Source organism: Siphateles boraxobius, unplaced genomic scaffold, assembly GCF_051911475.1.
Source record: "Siphateles boraxobius isolate OS27281-9 unplaced genomic scaffold, OSU_SipBor_1 7, whole genome shotgun sequence".
Lineage (NCBI taxonomy): Eukaryota > Metazoa > Chordata > Actinopteri > Cypriniformes > Leuciscidae > Siphateles > Siphateles boraxobius.
In genome coordinates this window covers 30,404,732-30,425,720 of record NW_027509197.1, presented here as the reverse complement: position 1 = coordinate 30,425,720, position 20,989 = coordinate 30,404,732, and the positions used below count along the sequence as shown (strand labels likewise).

Genomic DNA, 20,989 nt, shown 5'->3' with positions numbered 1-20,989 from the left:
CTTGTTACATGAGAAGACAAATAAACTTCTAAACAGCAGTACAAATGATCTATGGCAGTACTTTGCAAACAGGTAGAATGTGCTATATACAAGGTGGTATGTAATATGCTGGAAATATTCATTACTGTTCAAACATTTAGGGTAAAAACATTTTTTAATGATTTTTTATTTAGCAAGGATGCATTTATAATATTTTTATTTAAAAAGCTCTTTTTTTGAACTTCCTACTCATCAAAGAATCCTGAACAAAAATCACAGTTTTCACAAAAATATTAAACAGCACAACTGATTTCAATATTGATGATAATAGTAAGAAATGTTTCTTGATCTCCAAATCAGCAAATTATAATGAAGGGACTGAAGGACAATGTGACTGACTGGAGTAATGCCTGCTGAAAATTCAGCTTTGCCATCACAGTAATACATAACATTTTAAAATATATTTAAATAGAAAACACTTATTTTCAATTGTAATAATATTTCACAATATTATTGTATTTTTTAATCAAATAAACACATCCTTGAGTATATGTTTGTCAGTGTATATAATATTAATATGTATATAATATTTTATAAATATTATATTTGTATTATTTTTATTTATTTGTTAAACTTTCAAAAAACATGACACAAACTACAACTGAACCTGCTTCTCAAGTTCTCCCACATGAGCACATGTGCAATAACTGCTAGATCACAGCTTACTTCCCTTACACACCTTAATGCCAACATAGTCGACTGGAATGATTGGGTTTTCTAGAGAGGGCAGATGAGAGTCGTCCACTGGCTCCCCCACCATGACCCTGGTCGCCACATCAATGAAGTCCACACCAATAGTTTTAGAGACGAAAGGGAAGGATCGAGAGGCACGCAGGTTACACTCTATTACCTGAGACAGAAACACATGGTCCTGAGTAACCAGCAGCCATATTTAACAAATTACAAATATAAAGCTGAATGCAAAATCAAAAGCTTAGCATGATTCATTTCCTCCTGACCTAATGATTCAATAAAAAAAATCATTATTCACAGAGTAAATAACGAAGAAAAAATGACACAGAGTTTATTTTGGATCAAACATGTTTCTAAATGTTGTTGGTCCACTAGCCCTGAAAAATTAATGTTCAAATTCAAAACTTTTTAAGTCATCCTCGCATTTTTCATGAAGAACTGTGAACCAATAACTTACCATTACATTATTGCCTTTCACCAAAAATTGAGTGTTAAATGGCCCTGAAATCTCAAACGTCTTTGCAATTTTCTGTGTAGCAGTCTTCACCTAAAATAAGAAATATATTTATATATATATATTATAAATATATAAATAAAAACATGTAATACCTCACTTAAAGTCTTTGCATATGCACAGGTGGAAAACATGAGTCACAGTCTGAGTTATGCATGCCCTGTCAAAAATTCACCAATTAAATGTACAACTTGAAACCTTTTAGGAAGCACAGAAAGTTCAATATCAACTCTGATAAAGCGAGGCAGCTGAAAAGAGAAGACTTTGACTGCAGGCCCTCTGAGAGACAGTTTGTAACTTTGCTGGGAATACACACGCTTTGTCAGATGTGTTTTAAGTTGTGGATTTCACAAACAAACAAACTATTTTGACAGTCAGCTTTGATTCAGCTTGAAGGAGAATGAAAAGCCACATCTGTGTCTCATGAAAAACGCAATCAAGACCACACCATTCTGGAGGGAAAGAAACTTTAGATTAAGAATGACACCAGCATATGTTTAGATGGCAAGAAAGCAAGTTATATGTAGACAGGTTTGATTTTTCCTGTTCGGACTGCAGTGGTTTTTGCGACCACACATTGACTGTCATAGTAACAATACAAACTTTAGTAGTGGAGGTTCCAGCATTATGTTTTTCATGAGGACAGTATCCAAATCACCACAGAGAAAAATGGGAAAGTGTGGCAGATTCAATGTTTTAAAGTAAACTATGACTACACTATGAAGATGGTTTGGATCAGGCTTATGAAAAATATTTTGAAATGTGTTGGAAAGGCAAAAGAAAACGTCTTTCTAAACAAGGTGCAAACCAGCTTAACCAGAAAGGACACAGAAAGCTTTGTTGAATGTAAATGAGGCTGGGACCTTCTCCAGAGCTCCCTGGCTGATGGTCTGGGTGGGCAGTATGAGTGTGGCATCTCCTGAGTGCACTCCTGCGTCCTCCACATGCTCTGTGATAGCATGAGCCAGTACCTGTAACGACAACCACACTTAAAACAGCTCATTAACTATCATTTATTTCAAATCACATATAGTTTTGCTTTTTTGAAAATCATGGATCATCTTGTAGCTCATACTTTATTTCTTTTCCCAATCATCAACTGATTCCAAACTTGGAAAAACAAGATGAGACATGCAAATGGCCTGTACATTGAACACCCGGTCCGGGTTTCACAGACAGTGCTTAGATTAAGCCAGTATTAGGCCTTAGTTCAATTAGGTCATTTAAGCAGCTTTTATAAACAATGCCTTACAAAGCTTTTTTTATGTTCTAAAAAACATTCTAAAAAGTTTTCCACAACCTCTGAACAAATCAAACCACTGCAACATAGATCTTTTGATTCAGCAAAACATTTTCAATCAAAACCAAGTGTTCCAAATTCTCCTTTCAATTTTAGACAGATTTCCATTTAATGCCTGATCATTTTATTTTATTTTTACCCATTTTCTGTTGGAGAATTAAAACACCAGGATGATTCTAGAATTGCTTACCTTCCCCATTCTGGCTACTGCATCCACCTCCACTTCTCTGGCACCACAAACAAATTTGGTGATGACCACAGGATGATCCTTTTTCAGAGAAAATGCAGTAAATAACAATATTGCTGAAAACGGCTTTTAAGAATATAATGCAAAGGACATCAAAAAAACTCTGTATTGAAAAGCTAATTGAAAAAGTCTTTCAAGGCTATAGCTGTACATTGACAAGGACAGAGTGTTTGTGCTTCCCAGAATTGCTAACCGTCTCTTACAGACACATCAACCTAAGTCTGATGTAGCACAGGGTAATTTTGATATTTGTGTGAATATAAGCATCATGCAGTGCAGAAATTAACCCTTCAACCAAGCACATGTCTCAAAGACCTGTTTCAATCTTGTTATATCCATTAGTTATATGAGTGGCTTTCCAAGACAACCTGACCGACACTTTGAGAATTAGGCTGGTAGTTTTTCATTGAATTTGGCTGATGTACAGACGTGTATTGATAATTTCAACCTTTAATCTTTAAGTTGATATGTGTGGTGTTACATTCATATAAAGTAAGTAATAGGGTGAACCTTTGCCGTGTATGTAGCGAAACCTGCCAAATTGTGCCAGGCGGTCAAACAGAAATTATTGAACAAAAAAATATATATTTTTGCATAGTAAAATAAAACCTGTAGCTGCAGTTTGCCTTTTTTCCAAATAATTGTGTCAGATAAATACCTTAACCAAGTTTACACACACACAAGAGCGAGAGAGAGAGAGAGAGAGAGAGAGAGAGAGAGAGAGAGAGAGAGAATATATAGCACAAACACTAAGCAAATATATATTTACCTGATGTAAGGCACACTAAGGCTAATTGAGTGCTTAAGAAAATAATGAATTCCTTCTCAATCCAGCCACATTATTTTACCAGTGATAAAAGGATTCACAACTCTATAAATCTATATTTCATAGATCTGCTCCGTTATAGGACAGTGAAGTTAAAGACCTCATGACATAATTTTTGGAATTCTATTAGTCACGTCTGTTAGCTTAGATGACATCTATATGCATCTATATATTTCTGACAAAGAAATCAAGCAAGAAAAGCTAACTAAACCTGTGTTCACACTAGCAGAGACAAAGCGACATTTCAATGGAGAGTTGGCGATTTCCAGCGACACGACCAGGGCGACCGGAGGGGGCGTGTCCAGCGATGTGACAGCTCAACTTTATGCAACTTAATCCAAATGAAGAGCGACTTTCGGGAGCGACAACCAATAGGAGGGAAGTCAGTGGAGCACACTAGCTCATTTTAGCAGTTCGCAACGGTCCTAAAATTTATGATAATTTAGGACTCCTGAATGATTTTGTGAGCCCAGATAAACCGGCATTTGCCCTTTTGCTGCAGATAAATAGCCGCGATGGCAAAGAGCACTCTGTTTCTCGTTCATCTTTAATATTAGGCATTATATTTACTGATTCCATTTATATTTAGATTTTTCCTTCCAAAATGTTTGCTTGTAGCGGCAAGAAAACTGATTTGTCTACAACATAGAGTAACATCCGTGAATGTCATTCACAAAATGCCACAGTCACTGGCGATATGCAGCGACAAAGTCGCTGGTATTGTGAATGCAATTTTCAATTTCTCTTTTAGCTAATCAATACACATTTGTACAAATTGACAGCCTTTCTCTTTTGGCAAAATGGATTACAACATTGCTAGAATTAGAAGAGGCAATGCTAAAATTCATTCATCCATTGATGTGGTATTTAAATTTAAGATATGAGGTGATGTGCTATGCTTCACAATTCAGACAAAGTTAATTGTTTTTGGTCTTTGGCAAAGGTCCATCTAGATCATTGATTTTATGTAAATATTGCAAAGAATTGCAGTACTTAAATAGTTCTCTTCGTCCTGTAGCTACAAGTCTCGATAATTTACTAGCTCATGACAGTATAAAACCGATCATTTGTATATTTTGTTAGTGATGGTAATAAAAAAAAAGATATGGTGAAAAAAATACTAAAAAACCTTGCTTATGCACTCAGGAATGAATGGCTCAATGATGGTGACAGAGATTGTAAAGCGGTTTTGCTGGACTCTAATTGCACTATTGAAAACTATTGCACTCTTAAGTGAAAAACTGTAAGGGGCAGCAGGAACAGGAGATGAAAATCAGTACTGGCCCTGAGGTACAGGAAAACTGGAGATGAAATGTGCTTGGTCTGCCTTTAAAAAGAATGAAAAACCTCTTTAGGGCACCTTTATCTAAAGTGTGTTTTATATAGGATGAAATATAATTTCAAGAGCATCATTCATTTGTAATAATGGGTTAAAAAAGGGTGTATATTACATAATTCATGACTGAGCCATTGCATGATTCATGTGGAAAAATCAACATGCTTCACATGAAGTTATTTGTGCTGTGACAGGACCAAATGGTTAAATGTGCAGACCTCACCTGTGACACCTGTGTGGCTTCCTCCAGGAAACGTTTCATCTCATCTTCACCGTACACAACATTCATGGCTGAGCCACTGAAATGAGAGAAAGATTTTTATCATTCATCACTGTGACACTTAAATGAGTCCATCAGGAAATAATATGAGACAAAAACATAATTATATGGTTATAGAGTCAAACCTAACAGGAAGATAATGTATGTAGAGTTGTGTAAAAGAAGAAAGGAAGAGAGAAAAAGCCAACTACACAAATATATTTGGGTCAGCTGCTCCTCAAAGCTATCAGCACAGAATGCATTTCAAATTGAAAGAAATAAAAGACAGTTTTCTGTGTTTTTAATGGTATCAGCCCTGCAGCTAACATTTGTTGTGTCACCAGACATCTAACAGTGACAGCAATCCATACCTGAACAGATGATAATCCAAATATATTGTCTGTCTGTCTAACTATCTATATATTCAGGATGGATGCATTAAATTGATCAAAAGTGAGTGAAAACTTTTGCAATGTTAAAAAAATTTTTTTTAAATAAATGCTGTTCTTTTTAATTTTCTATTCAAAGCATTATGAAAAAAGTATTAGTTTCCACAAAAAGATTTAGCAGCACAACTGTTTTCAACATTAATTATAATAAATGTTTGAGCAGCAAATCAGCATATTAGAATGATTTCTAATCCAGAAATCTAGAAACGCTTTCATAGATTTAGCCAAGTTATCCCAAATAACTCACTATTGGAAAGAATGGCAAAAAGTTAATTGTGAACACTGGTTGGATCCCACAAACATATTACAACAGGTGACCACTGCTTACTGTCACGCTATTTAATTGAAAGTCAGCAATATGTTTCACTAACATCTCAAAATACAGTCAACACAGAGAGACAAGAAAGAAAAATACTGAGACACCCCTAAGCGGTATGAACCGCTCCACGGTCCAGATAAACAGGCAGTGTTTCTGTCAGATTCTGTGTCGGAGCTGCAGTCCCAGAGAGTCTGAGCCTGAGGCATGGGTTTAGGCAATATAATGATGCCAAAACACAGTTGGCACCTCAGAAACACAGAGCAGGACTCAAAAAACAGCTCTCAACTGAGCAGCTAAGCAGTGACGGATTCACGTGGGCCAATAAATATTCAAATGAATTTAAAGCAGTTGGAATTTGTTTAAAACTAAAAGCAAATCACTGTTACTGCAAGAGACTACTGTATGTGGCTGTTGGATTATACCATACAACAGTATAAAGATTTTACAGGGATGAATGGATGTGCTAAAGCACTTTACTTTCATTCAGCTTCAGTTTCATGTGAAAACCAAGAAAACCAAATTGAAATTTGTTCTCTACACCTTCCACTGATAACTATTAGCTTCACACATGCAAATCTCTGTGACTGATGTGGTTCCCTGAAAAAAATCTAAACTGGTCTCAAAACAGTCAATGACATTTGAAGCAACATCTAATGAGAACAAATAGAAACTCCACTGATGAAAGTGCTTTTATGATTGAGACATGTTCTGGCTAATGGTCAAAAGGCAACATTACCAGCTTTCTTTGTGCTATCTTGGTGCACAGTGGACTCGATTTGAAAGGAAAGTAATTTTTCCATTGAGGCACTCAAAATAGATCCCTGTCTGATTTTTTGCAAATTAGCTGTTCGAGTCCTGGTAATCTGGATTCTTAGAATGCGGGTGAATGCATTTTATCCAGTATTTTACAGGCTGTCAATGAGAAGAGACTGAAGTGAAATTTCTCTGCTCTTGAAATATCGACAGATCACATGTATGCTGTGTTTTTTTTTTTTTTGGCGAAGCAAGAATTTCAGAATATTCCCTCAGATCTTTTCCATACAGTGACAATTTATACTTGCTAAAAGGGACCATCTGAGAGCTTTGTGAGAGGGACATATGTATTATTATTATTATTATTATTAGTATTGAATTCATCGTTCCCCTTGTACTCACCTCAGAACATAGGATGGTCGCAGAAGGCAAGGGTAGCCCACATTACTGGCAAAAGAAACAGCCTCTTCCTGAAAAATAAAGAAAGTTAGATATCCCTTTGCAATCAGCTGCACGGAATCAAATAGCCTGTGTTTCAGATGAGGTCAGGCTTCATCTGCCCTTTTCTCCATTTGAGTCCCAGGCTGTGGGCAAAGGGCCAGACAATTACCGCTGACCACATCTATTCACCCTACTTTTAATGCTTTGTGAACTGGCAACTTCACATTGAGAAAACTTTAAGATAAAACAACCCTCTACCTGAATAAACAATTATTAGCTAGTTATCTTTTGCAGATCGCATTGGATGAGATTCTGCCTAACTAGAGCAAAAAATGAACACCGTAAAGCTTTATTTCACGGTTCCTCAAATCTGGTCCTGGAGGGCCAAGCTAGTCAAGGTCTTTAGCGTTACTAGAAAATTGCAGGTAGTTCATCATGGTTTGAGCTAAAATCTGCAGGACAGTGGCCCTCCAGGGCTGGATTTGCTGAACCCTGCTTTATATTGTACAAACGGATACTTGGATGTTAATCTTCAATAAACCAGAGGAGAGCACATCTAAGTTTCCAACTGAGATCTACAATAAAAGCGTAGATCAAGTAAAAAATGACTTTAATTTCCATCTGTACATCACATAAAGCTATAGAGTGCTGCAGAGATGACATATATTTTTGTTTGCATCACCCTGGTTCCTTTGATAAAAAGTCAATGGGATTTTCCCGTTGGGTTTTGAATTATTGCAGAAAAAAAGCTCTGTGACCAGCAAAATTTTAATTATTGCATGTTTAGTTTTACATTTAGATAATCTCCATAAATTAACAAAACTTTTATCATTTTGAAGCCTAGATGCAATCAACAGAAATAAAAAGCTAAATGTAGGCTATAAACGAACTACACTGCGAAAGAAGATTTTAATATCACCACCAAGCTTCAGATAACTCTTTTAATCATAATTTAAAATCTACAAGTTAGAGAAGTTTGAGCTAAATAGTTTGCAAAAATGTGAATATAAACAAAAAGAGGCTATAAAAGCAGAGTGGTGAGTAGCCACTTGTTAGCGAACAGCCTTTTTCAGAACAGATAATGCTTAAAAATATCACAAGTGAAATATTACTGATATATTTTAGGTTGTAGAATAAAACGTGGAAATATCTTGAGCTTGTGTTAACCACAGACCTTATTTCAAGTATTTAACCCCCCAAAAAAAACAAAAAAAACACTTGAACTAGAACCGTAAAGGGTGGAACGACACAACAATGACTAAATGCTGACCAAAATTAATTTTTTTTGTGAACTAGATCTTTAACTAAGCAGGAAATGCTGTTTGACATAAGGAAGCAACTGTATCCTCTATCTTCACCTTTCCTAAGCACTGCTCTTCTAGCCAGAAACAACACACTGAGTGAACCACAGAATCCCAAAAGATTCTGCTGATCTCTACTGCTTTCTGGCTTGTTTCAACATCGGGATACCATTAAAATGCTAGATGTACCCTCAGCAGTGAGACGGAAACCAACGGAGGGTGAGTGGGCAGCGCCGTGGGGCAGAATGCCCTCTCTCTCTCCCCCTTCATCACAGACTTCAGCTCTTCGCTTCCATGGCCCGCGGCAAGACGGCTGGGTGTAGCTAACGGACGAGCGAGCAGGCTTCCAGTCAACATGTTTCAGCACTTCTAATGTTTGCTGTTTGAAAGCACTCTGACACCTCTGGAGTATTTGGAGTGAATGCAGCATTTGTAAAAGTGAAAAGTCTAGAAAATGTAACTATATTGGGAAGACGTCTGTGCGGTCACTCGGGTGGGAGATTTCTTGAAAGCCTGGGATGAATGAAGTAATGAATGATTAACTAAACAAGAAAATGCATCAGTAAGGCGGGCGGTGTTCACTATAACTGCAAAATCACATCCATATTACTCAACTGACCTAAATCAACAGACTGGAACAGGATGTGCATCATCAAGATTATGGCACACAAAATAATTATTCAGTTGTTCAATTAAATACATTTGAAATTAAGAACAGATAACAACACCGCTCTCATCTTTACTGAAATAAACAACATTTGAAAGTGCATTTTGAAGTAAAACTGGCCTTACCAGCGAGCTGAGAGCCCTCCACGGGGCCTGGGCTACACCAAGATCATCCAGTATGGAAGAGAATACAGATCTCTCTTCTGCACGATCAATTTGAGGAGGGCTGGTACCCAGAATCTTCACCCCGTTCAGATGCAGGGGCATGGCCAGGTTATTGGGGATCTGTCCACCCACCGATACTATACAGCCTGTGCAGCCCTGTGGAGGGATGGAAAGTCTCTGCAGTCTTAGTCTTGCATGAAACACTACTGACTATCAGGATCAATTCTGATCCACACTGGAGTTTATTATTCTCAAGATAAGAAGAAATGCCTGGTCTGCATGTAAAGGGATAGTAAAGTAAATAATAGAGAGGCATAGGAGGGAGAAAAAAACAATTAAAAGTGATTCATGTTTTCGAAAGAACTCTCTTGCTCACCAAGGCTGCATTTATTTGATCAAAAAATACAGTAAACATAGTAATATAGTGACATATTATTCAAATTTAAAAGAATCCTTTTCTATATTAATATTTGTAATTTATTCCTGAGATGCAAAGCTGAATTTTCAGAATCCATTGCTCCAGTCAATGTCACAAGAAAAGAAATCATTCTAACATGCCACTTTGATGGTCATTTTAAGAAACATTTATTTTTATTATTGCAGTTGAAAACAGCTGTGCAGTGCAGCTTTGTTTCAGAATTATTTTATATAGTATATAGAAACTTCTAAAGAACAGCATTTATTTTGCAGCAACGTAAAGGACTTTACTATTTACAAAATATCTTACTAATCCCAAACTTTTGAATAGCAACACATAGATGCTAATCCAATGAAAAACAACTATTTAGACAACATTACAGCTCACATAATGGGCCTCATTCAATAATAATTGCGTGGATATTTATATTTATACTCACAGGAGAACTTCTGATGGAAAATGCCCAACTAATTAATAACATGCGCATACACACAATGTTTTGTTCTTAACCTCGTTCGAACATTAATGAATTTGGAGTATTCTAGATGAGCGACCGCGTTCCCGAGGTTAGTAACTTGCATGAAACACAACAAAACCATGTCCACATAAGGGCGTACATTTTTCCGTACAAGTGGTTTCAGTTGTTCATAAATTTTTATGCAAATTTAGAATACATTTTAGAATGTAAGTTATTAATGAATCATTATTTGTTTGTGAAAACGTTCTTATGCAGATTTCACAGACAAATTTGAGGTATGCACGATTAGTGGATGAGACCCAATGTTTTTACTGCCTGATTTATTGTTTTTATGCTTTAACAAAAAAATAAGCCTCACGTTTCTGCTTTCATTGTGTGTGCACTTTAAATGCACTTCCTTTTCTGTTTTACTGAGAAACTAAAAATAAAACAACTAAAATTAAAATTAAAAAATTAAAATTAATTTTTTTAAACTTAAAATTTAACTAAAACAAGTCTAAATTATTGACAAAATACACCATGACAAAATTATATGTAAATAACCCAAAATATTCTTTCCAGTAAACACAAATCTGTAAAATGACAAGTGCATTTTACAATTTTTTTGACTCTACAATTTAACATGACATATTTTATCTGTCCAAGATCAAAGACTACAAATTCTGATGCTTATGAACTCAATAAAGCTTACAAGACAGAAAGTTTGTTTTAAGCAAAAGAAAATGTAATCAAAGCACTGATCTGACAGAAATTACTATAATCACTGCTCATTCTTTGCATGAATTCACAATGATTTTCTGTTCCACTCTTTAAAGGCATTACTAAATCTAGACTCCTATCCACTGATGTTTTCTCTCTCCCCCTCTTGTTGTTTCAGAGATGAGCTGTGGTCGCAGAAGCTGATCCTGGGACATGACATGGCATTACTTTACGCTCTGATAGCTGTCATATACTTTCTAATCTCATTCGTTGCATTCCTATGGCAACCACATGTATGCCCACTTCACAATACATATTCCAGCTCCGCATTTCCCTCCAGGTTTCTCAGAGCATTTTAACGTGATGGTAATAAACCGCTACACAGCACCTGGGAATTTATTACAACCTCTGAGCAAAACAACAAACACTTGATCAACCCAAGCTTCTATCACTTTAACTAGCTTATAATGTGTCTGAATGGAAAAGTCAATGGCTGTTAGAGATTTTGCATCATCAGTGGAACCTTGAGTGGCTCTATCTCTAAAAAAGGATATAGAAATGAGCTCACTAAGAACGTCTCGGTTACGTATGTAACCCTAGTTCCCTGATAGGGAACGAGACGCTGCGTCAAACGCTGCGGGAACGCCCCTGCGTTGTGCGTCATGAAGCACGTATGGAATCAGCCCAATGGAGAGATGAAACGTCATAGGCGGGTGACGTCATCGACCAGGAAACTATAAAGCACCCCAAAAACACAAGCGCATTAGCTTCTGATAGGCTTGAAGGAAGCGCTAACGGGAGTGCCGGGAGTATGGCGGAGCGACGCAGCGTCTCGTTCCCTATCAGGGAACTAGGGTTACATACGTAACCGAGACGTTCCCTTTCAAGGGAACTTCGAGCTGCGTCAAACGCTGCGGGAACGCGAATACCCACGTCGCCATAGGACCAAATGACCGTCATGTGAGACTAGCGCACAGAGGACGAGAGCACCTGTGCCCCAGGGGTAGAGCTTAAGTCTAGGTCATAGAACTTAATAAAAGTATGCGGTGAAGACCATCCAGCCGCATCACAAACATCACTCAGGGAAACCCCCGACAAAAGAGCTTTAGAAGCAGCCATACTCCTGGTAGAGTGAGCTCGGACAACCAAAGGTGAAGGCTGGCCAGCCGACTCATAAGCAAGTGAGATAGCCTCAACCACCCACTTGCTCATTCTCTGTTTAGACGCCGGACACCCCTTCCTGGGTGGCCCGAAACATACAAAAAGTTGTTCTGATTTCCTCCACAGGGCAGCTCTGTGGACATAAGCGTCTAATGCCCTAACAGGGCAGAGTGAATTAAGTTTCTCCTGGTCCGATGACATAAATGGAGGAGGACAGAAAGCCTGCAGAACCGTAGGTCTAACAATATTAGTAGGAACCTTAGGAACGTAACCTGGTCTAGGATGCAGAAAAGCTTTAACCATGCCAGGTGCAAATTCCAGGCACGAGGGTGAAACCGACAGAGCCTGCAAATCTCCGATTCTTTTTAGTGAAGAGATAGCAAGCAAAAAGATAGTCTTAAAAGTGAGAAACTTCTCGGGAACTTCTTCGATAGGTTCAAAAGGAGCTAGGGAAAGACCTTCTAATACAATGGCCAGATCCCAAGTCGGCACCCTCGTACGAACTGCTGGCCTCAGCCTCAAAGTGCCACGGAGGAAACGAGTTATAAGCGGGTGTCTCCCAAGAGAAACTCCACTGAAAGGGACGTGGTAAGCAGCTAGTGCCGCCACATACACCTTTAGTGTGGAGGGGGATAACCCTGTGGAGAAGCGCTCCTGCAGGAATTCCAGCACTGCACCCACTGGGCAGTTAACTGGGTCCTGCAGGTGTTCTCCACACCAAGAAGTGAAAAGTTTCCACTTCAAGGCATAAAGCTTCCTCGTGGATGGAGCTCTGGAGTTAAGAATGGTCTCAACAACCTCGGTTGAGAGACCGGAGTCTATGAGCTGGGCCCCCTCAGAGGCCAAGCCCACAGTTTCCACAATTCTGGGCGGGGGTGAAGTATCGTGCCCCCCGCCTGGGAGAGTAGATCCCTCCTGACCGGGAGCTCCAAAGGAGAACCGTCCAGGAGAGAAATCAGGTCCGCAAACCATACTCGGGCCGGCCAGAACGGGGCTACTAGTAGTAGACTGACCCCGTCCCGGCGGACCCTCTCCAGAACTCCTGGTAACAGAGCAATCGGGGGAAAGGCGTACAGACGTGACCTCGGCCACGGCTGCACCATAGCATCCAACCCCAGGGTGGCTGGAAGAGTGATGGAGAACCACCGATGACAATGAGTGGTCTCCTTGGAAGCGAATAGGTCCACCTCGGCGCGACCGAAACTCAACCAAAGGAGCTCCACCACCTCGGGGTGGAGTCTCCATTCCCCTGGCCTCGGCCCCTGCCTCGACAGGGAGTCTGCTACCACATTCAAATACCCAGGGAGATACATTGCTCTCAGAGATAGTAGCTTCCCTTGGGACCACAGGAGGATCTGACGGGCCAACTTGTAAAGCCGGCGAGACCGCAGGCCCCCCTGATGATTTATATAAGAGACCACCGACGTGTTGTCTGATTGAACTAACACATGATGGCCTCTCAGGTCTGTTAGGAAGTGTTTCAGAGCCTGAAACACAGCCAACATCTCTAGACAATTTATGTGCCACGAAAGATGATGATCCTGCCACAGACCTTGGGCTGGGCGACCACTCATGACCGCCCCCCACCCTGTGAGGGAAGCATCCGTCGTTAGCGTTATGCGACGACAAAGAGCCCCCAGCACAGGACCTTTGGATAGGAACCAAGTTTCTCTCCACATGACCAGAGCACGAAGGCAGCGCCGCGTGACTTTGAACGTGCGGAGCGGATTTCCCCTCGGGGAGAATCCCTTGGTCCTGAGCCACCACTGTAGCGGTCTCATGTACAACAGGCCGCAAGGTATAACGTTGGACGCTGCTGCCATCAGACCCAACAGTCTCTGAAACTGCTTGACAGTGAGTAGCTGGCCTAGCTTCACTTGTTTCACAGCTGAGAGAATCGAAGCGATGCGGGTCGGAGAGAGTCGCGCCCGCATCGATACCGAATCCCAAACGACACCCAGAAAAGTGGTCTTCTTGGAAGGAGATAATACACTTTTCTTTGCGTTCAGCCTCAACCCCAACTTTCTGATATGAGCGAGGACGACATCTCGATGCCGAACCGCCATCTGCTCAGTCTGAGCTAAAATCAACCAATCGTCGATGTAATTGAGAATACGAATGCCCTGAAGCCTCAGAGGCACTAGTGCTGCATCCATGCATTTCGTGAAAGTGCGGGGAGATAAAGCTAGGCCAAACGGAAGAACCCTGTACTGGTACGCCTCGCCCCCGAAGGCGAACCTCAGGAACTTCCTGTGTTGTGGAAGGATGGACACATGGAAGTATGCGTCCTTCAGATCTATCGTGACAAACCAGTCCTCGGACCTGATTTGAGACACGATCTGCTTGATAGTGAGCATCTTGAATTTTAGCTTCCCTACCGAGCGATTCAATATGCGCAGGTCTAAAATTGGACGCAACCCCCCATCCTTCTTTGGAACGATGAAATATCGGCTGTAATAACCTGACTCCAAACTGGGAGGAGGAACCCGTTCTATAGCCTCTTTTTGAAGGAGCGTTTTCACCTCTTGTTCCAATACCAGAGCCTGCTCGGGGCCCACCACTGTGTGCAGAACCCCTCTGAATTTTGGTGGACGACACCTGAACTGGATAGCATAACCCTTTTCTACTGTCTGCAGGACCCAATGAGATATTTTTGGAAGGCTTTTCCACTCTGCCAGAAATTCTACTAAGGGTACCAGCCTCTCGAGACTGGCCTCTGGTGTAACTTGAGCAGCAGACGCAGCGCCCTGTAACGGCGCACCGGCAGGGAACAACTGGTCTGACCGCTCTGAGACCCTCCTCAGAGGGAGCGAGCGTCCCTCGGGAAAGCGCTCGCTGGGATCGTCTGTGCCCCGGCATAAAGGCGGGGTTGGCAGAACGAGCCCCTGAGGGCACCGAGGAGGAATGGGCACCGTAAAAAGAGGTGAACACCTTTCCGCCTCGGTGGGGACCACCCTCAGCATCCTGAACGGCTTGGCGTCAGGACTTCTTCTTAGCCGAAGCCTTCTTAGCCAATATAACTGTCCTCAGATCAGTTCTACTGGGAGAAGGCTTCGGCTGAGAGTGTCGCGGCTGAGCCCACTGTCCAGCAGGGGGAGCACGAGACGCGACACTCTGCCTCTGCTGCGCTCTATGTGATGAGCTCGAAGACGGCCGGGGCTGCTCCCGCCCAGCAGCCCCAGGGACATGAACTTTAAGGGGAAGAAACTTTTTAAAAGCTGCAGTTTGTTTCTTTTCTTCTTGGAATTTATCGATAACTGAATTCACAGCATCACCAAACAACCCCATGGGAGAAAGAGGAGCATCTAAAAGAAAAGCTTTTTCTCTCTCTTTAATATTAGTCTGATTTAACCACAAATGTCTTTCTGCGGCCACCAGAGCTGCCATAGAACGACCCATTAATTTGGCCGATTCTCTGGTGGCACGCAGGGATAAATCAGCAGCCTGACGCAGTTCGCGAACTACGTCAGTACTGACCTCCTCACTCTCACTCATGTCCCTTAGCAGATCAGCCTGGTATGCCTGCAAGATTGACATAGTATGCAGACATGACGCAGCCTGACCTGCTGCCGAATATGCTTTACCCACCAAAGCCGAAGTGTTTCTTAAAGGCTTGGTGGGTAATGCCGGTGCCTTAAAAGATGATGCTGCTTCGGGGGAGAGATGGCTCGCAAGCGTCTCTTCCACACGAGGCAAAGCACCATAACCATGAGCCTTGGCTCCCATAATATTAGCGTATGTTGAAGTCTGGGGACTAAACACTCTATATGACACCGGTTTTCTCCATGATTTCGACACCTCGGTGTGGAGATCATGGAAAAACGGCAGGCACCGGCGTGGAGGCTGCACACGTGACGGCAAAAATCTCTCATCCAACTTTGATTTAGAAACAGACTCCTGTCTAGTCACTGGCCATTCAATATTAAGTTTTTCAACAGCTCTTGTTAACACCTCCATAAGCTCATCACTCTCAGGAGTGTGGGGTGGCGAATCCTCCACATCTCCCTCAACACTAACAACATCAAGTTCCTCAGAACTGGATAGCTGCAGCATTGGTGCCTCAGCCCGAGCGGAAGAAACCGCAGCGCGTGCTTCCGAACCCGGGACTGAGGCACTGGATCTCACAGGTGAAGGGAGAGATAAGGCAGAGCCCATCTCAAACCCCGCTGTGAGATCCATCTGCGATCCCCACGATAAGCGCCGCTGCTCTGCCTCGGCAGAAGCGGGACCCGAACCGCGGGGAGCGCGCACCGAACCGCTCTCCTCAAAGAGCGATCGGCGGGAGCGGAGCGTCCTTAACGGCAAACGCTCGCAATGCTCACAGTCTGCTCCCTCGAGAGCAAACTGGGCATGCTGAACTCCCAAACAAACAACACAAAGATCATGTGTATCCCCGCTCGTTAAATAACGCGAGCAGGGAGGAACACACTTTCTAAACTGCTGTTCGTCCGCCATAATCTCTCAATATATATATATATAGGGATAAATTGTTTGTGTGGTGCAGGGTATGTAAGACAGACAATATCACACAGGGACAGATTCACATGTAGCGCGACTGAAAGCACAGAAGCTAATGCGCTTGTGTTTTTGGGGTGCTTTATAGTTTCCTGGTCGATGACGTCACCCGCCTATGACGTTTCATCTCTCCATTGGGCTGATTCCATACGTGCTTCATGACGCACAACGCAGGGGCGTTCCCGCAGCGTTTGACGCAGCTCGAAGTTCCCTTGAAAGGGAACTGCTTAGATGCTCAGAGGGATTTCGTGGTTAGTCTCTTAAAATAGTGGCATCTAGGACCAGAGAAGTATAAAAACGGCATTCATTTTCTCTATAGAGAACATTCCAGCAATAGAATCTCAGAAGTTGTTAAAGCAACACTATGTAGTTTTTCAACCTTCATAATATATGTGACCGGTCACGGAAACTAGGGACACAAGTCGGTTCTGGGGCATTTTGAGTTATTCATAGATTCTGAAAGTGTAATCTCCAAGCTTTCCAACGATGTGTAACATGTGGAAATCTGATAATATTTGGAGAAGTTGTGGCCATTTGAAGCTAGGTACTTAAAAAAGCTCAAAGATGAGAAAACGACCTCTAAAGATTGTGCAGTTCTCACCTGTCTCTGCTGCTGGGAGTGACAATAGGGCTCATTTACATCTCATTTAGATAAGCCATACCCCCTGTAAAGCTCCCCCCATGTGCTTTACAGCTATTTTTGCACTTCGAATGAGTGCACTTCTGCCGCACTAGGCGAAAAACAATTGTGCTGCCCCTCTACTTGCAACGTACCAGCAACAACACACAAAGACCAATAATGCCATGTAGCCTACATGTAACGCAAAACCAGCAACAACACACAAAGACCAATATGCCATATACATATAACGCAAAACCAGCAACAACACACAAAGACCAATATGCCATATACATATAACGCAAAACCAGCAACAACACACAAAGACCAATAATACATAGGCCTACATATAACGCAAATAGTGCGCAACGCTCGTGTGCCCAAAATGTCAACAATATTAAAGTTTATGCAGGAGGCAAATGCCTGCTGGCATTTTTCTTTAAGCAGTCATGACAGGAATTTTCCAAATAATCATATTTCACCACCTCAAATTACTGTGGCAAATCTCATTACACCACTTTCTTATGTGCGTATACACACACAAATGAAATGTCCGCAAACACATTATATCATCAGCAGGTTCAGCATCTTAAATAACGACTAAAGAGCAAATGAAGCTTAACTTACATTTCAGAAACGCGCACAGCGGGCCTTCATCGCAGCAAAGGTCTTAACTGCATCCTCTATTTCGATTCTCTGTGCCAGTTCATGTTCTATGGAGATTGTTGCCAGTCCATTAACTCTGTTCCCTGTTCAAAAAACGTTCCCCATTCAAAGCAATCGGGACGTCACATATGAAACAGCCAGCCACCGCTGTCAGCGAGCCGAGCCGCCGTATTCAAGCACTGCGCGCGCGCGCGCCGCACCCTTACCTCCGGTTCAGTTTCCCGAGCCCACGAAGTGCGGCGAAAACATTTTCGGTGTAAGTGCCACGGTTCATTTCGTCTGCGACAATCTTTGCGGCATCCATCTTCATTGAATTTTGATATCAGAGAGAGCCTTGAGATGGTACATCGACTTACAATAGGTTGAATGACACGTCTGCCATAGCCTGACAGTGTCTGTATCGCTTTTACTGGCACTATGTAACTTCGGGTTTCGGGTAGTAACCCGAGCACAAAAAAACGTCAAAATTCGACTGCTTTACGGCATACGTCACTTCCCCCACTTCCTCAGATTCTGACGTGAGAGCCCAACTAGCGTTTGATACCCGTCTGCAGTGGTTAAATTGGGCCGGGGCTCTCCGGGGCTCAGCCCCGGCACGTAAGCCTGCTTGTTTGCAGTCAGTTGTCTACTGGAAATTATGTCACATAAAATTTGAAGAAAGTAATGCTTTTAAAAACATATTTATGATAATAAATGAAAGATTTTTGAAATGGCATGTCTATTTTGTCTCGGCGGAGCTGAGAACAATCGGAACACGGCTGTATTCTTGTTCAGCTGCTTAATAATGTGGCGCTGACACTGTTTATTCTCTGTTGATTCACCTGCTGTTAGGGGGAGGTGTCCGGGAGGGATATAGTTAAGAGGGAGGGGCTTAAGGACGGAGAGGGAGAGAAAGACTGTGAGCGGTACAGAGGAAAGTCAGTCTGACGTTACATCTCTTTTGGGCGTTCATGTCGTTTTTGGGGACAGTTAGGACACCTCCTGATACCCGTGTTAGGCTGTACACGTCCAGGAAATAAACCTTCCAAGCCGTTTGGTGCTTGTAAACCGGATCTTCGTCTCCTGTCTGTTTCTCTGGGAAAGTGCACGACGTTACACTGGTGTCAGAAGTGGGATCTTAAAACCACAGCTTTCTACGCGTGATTCCCAGAAGACGATGGAGAATAAGCCAGTAAAATCGCTCCAATTATCCGCTGAGAAGTTACAGCAAAGCAAGGGAGAGCCCCGGCATGGGCGGGATGAGCGTAATCCCGAGGGAGATCAAGCACGAGAGGGAACAAATGTGCTGATTACCGCGCTATCGCCCAATAATCCTTTTCTGCCGCTTTTGCTGAACGAATGTGATTAAGAATATTCCCTTAAAGCTAGACCACAGCCCCATGCGTCCTGTTTTAGCATGTCTCGTACTTTTGGTGAACATGACTGCATCGCGAGCACTCCGATCGCAGGAGGTCACGGGCGCGGCTGGTCGGCTGACACGGACCCGGAAATCAGCGAGGATCATAACATCCGGTATGGAACACGGATCGCGGAGAGAAACGCTGGTAAACAGAGACGCTGTACATGGGGAAAGTGGATGAAACCTTTTCTTTCTGTCCTGGAGATTCAAGCTACAGTTATAATAATCCCCAAACGAGCCATATGCATGTCAAAGAGGGGCTTTTTGGCGAGATGTACAGCTCCGTTGGCAGCCGAGCTAATCCGTTTGTTTTACCAGAACAGATTAATACACCTTATTCAATCGCCCCCTCTTACAACGTTCAGTGGCCAACTGCACTGCCATATAACTCCCCCAACCAAATGAGCTGTGTCCACAAGCACTCTCACTTACCAATGATGAGTAATATGAGACAAACAATGGAAACACATCCAGCGTGGGTCATGTGTCCGACCTTATCGGCTACCTCTCCCTGCTGGCCCTTAGAGTCTCAAGCCAGAGAACCCATACCCACCGGCTGCTCCTTTTCTAACTGGCCAATGCAGTCCGTCACACTCATGTCTGACCGGGGGTCTAGTAAAACCCGTAGCTGTCTGAAATTGGGGCGCTATGATGGTCATTCTTCTTATGAGGCGTTCCGGAAGAAGTTTGAGCTGGTGCCCGGGGCTAATGGCTGGGATGAAGCTGAGAGAGTGGGCCAACTCACAGCGGCTTTGGATGGCGATGCACAACAGGTACTGCTGGATGTCCTGTGAAGTCAGGTGTATAGTGTTCACGCGTTGCATCAGGCTTTGTCTCGCCGCTTTGGGGACACTACACGCACGATGGCCTTACGGCAGCAGTTTCAAGAGCGTATCCGTCAACCAAAAGAGCCCTTGGGTGTGTTTATGGCTGACCTGCGACACTTAGCCCATCGCAGCTACCCAACATTCAGCGAAAGCGTGAGGGATGCATTGGTTCTGGACGCGTTTGTACGGGGATTGACCCCAGATCGGTTACGGGAGCAAGTACAAATAGCTCAGCCATCTAACTTTGATGAAGCCCTTGATCAAGCGCAGGTTATAGAGGGGATATTGGATGAAAGGCCAAGCGGAACGTTAAGCAACAATAATGTTGGCCGCCCCAGGGTTTATGCTGCATGCTCCGGGGAGCAGACTCAGTTACAAACTGTTAAGGCGAATACGTCCCAGAGGGAGCTTGTGGTTTGTTGGCGCTGTGGAAAAACAGGTCATTTGCGCCGGGAATGTGCGACCCTGGATGTGGCTGTGTCCAATCCGCCGTCGGGAAATGGACAGGGGCTGGAGTAGAGGGAGATGCTCTTGGTCCATCAACCATTTCAGAACCTCCCTGTGGATCGTCTGTAGCTTTGGTTAGTCCAGTAGAGTGCTGCCGAATAGAGGCCAAAGTGGATGGACATCTGGTGCGTGCCTTGTTGGACACTGGCTCTACAGTCACCAATATTCATCCTAAATTCTTGACAAGGAGGGTCCTTCAAACCACTCGTTTTCCCCTAGTCACTGTCATGGGTGAGAAAGCAACTTTGATGGGCCGTTGTGAGGCAGAACTCTGTGTGGAGGGACACAGTACAGTTATGTGGGTTTGGGCCGGTGAGATTCCGGAATATTGTCTCCTGGGTATCAATTTCCTACACCAGGCAGCTGCGGTTTTGGACTTGAAGTCAGCGACC

General features: G+C 42.6%; 1 protein-coding gene across 2 annotated transcripts in view; it reads right to left on the bottom strand.

The window, feature by feature from the left end:
* cps1 (carbamoyl-phosphate synthase 1, mitochondrial) overlaps positions 1-20,989 on the bottom strand; it is a 62,882-nt gene that overhangs the window by 13,858 nt on the left and 28,035 nt on the right. For both annotated transcript variants that reach the window (XM_077215210.1, XM_077215211.1), the window contains exons 26-32: positions 9,270-9,464; positions 7,138-7,205; positions 5,179-5,254; positions 2,737-2,814; positions 2,110-2,217; positions 1,190-1,279; positions 719-889 (exon numbers count right to left, since the gene is read on the bottom strand). In XM_077215210.1, the coding sequence (XP_077071325.1) occupies positions 719-889; positions 1,190-1,279; positions 2,110-2,217; positions 2,737-2,814; positions 5,179-5,254; positions 7,138-7,205; positions 9,270-9,464 (786 nt within the window). The remainder of the gene's footprint in view (positions 1-718; positions 890-1,189; positions 1,280-2,109; positions 2,218-2,736; positions 2,815-5,178; positions 5,255-7,137; positions 7,206-9,269; positions 9,465-20,989) is intronic.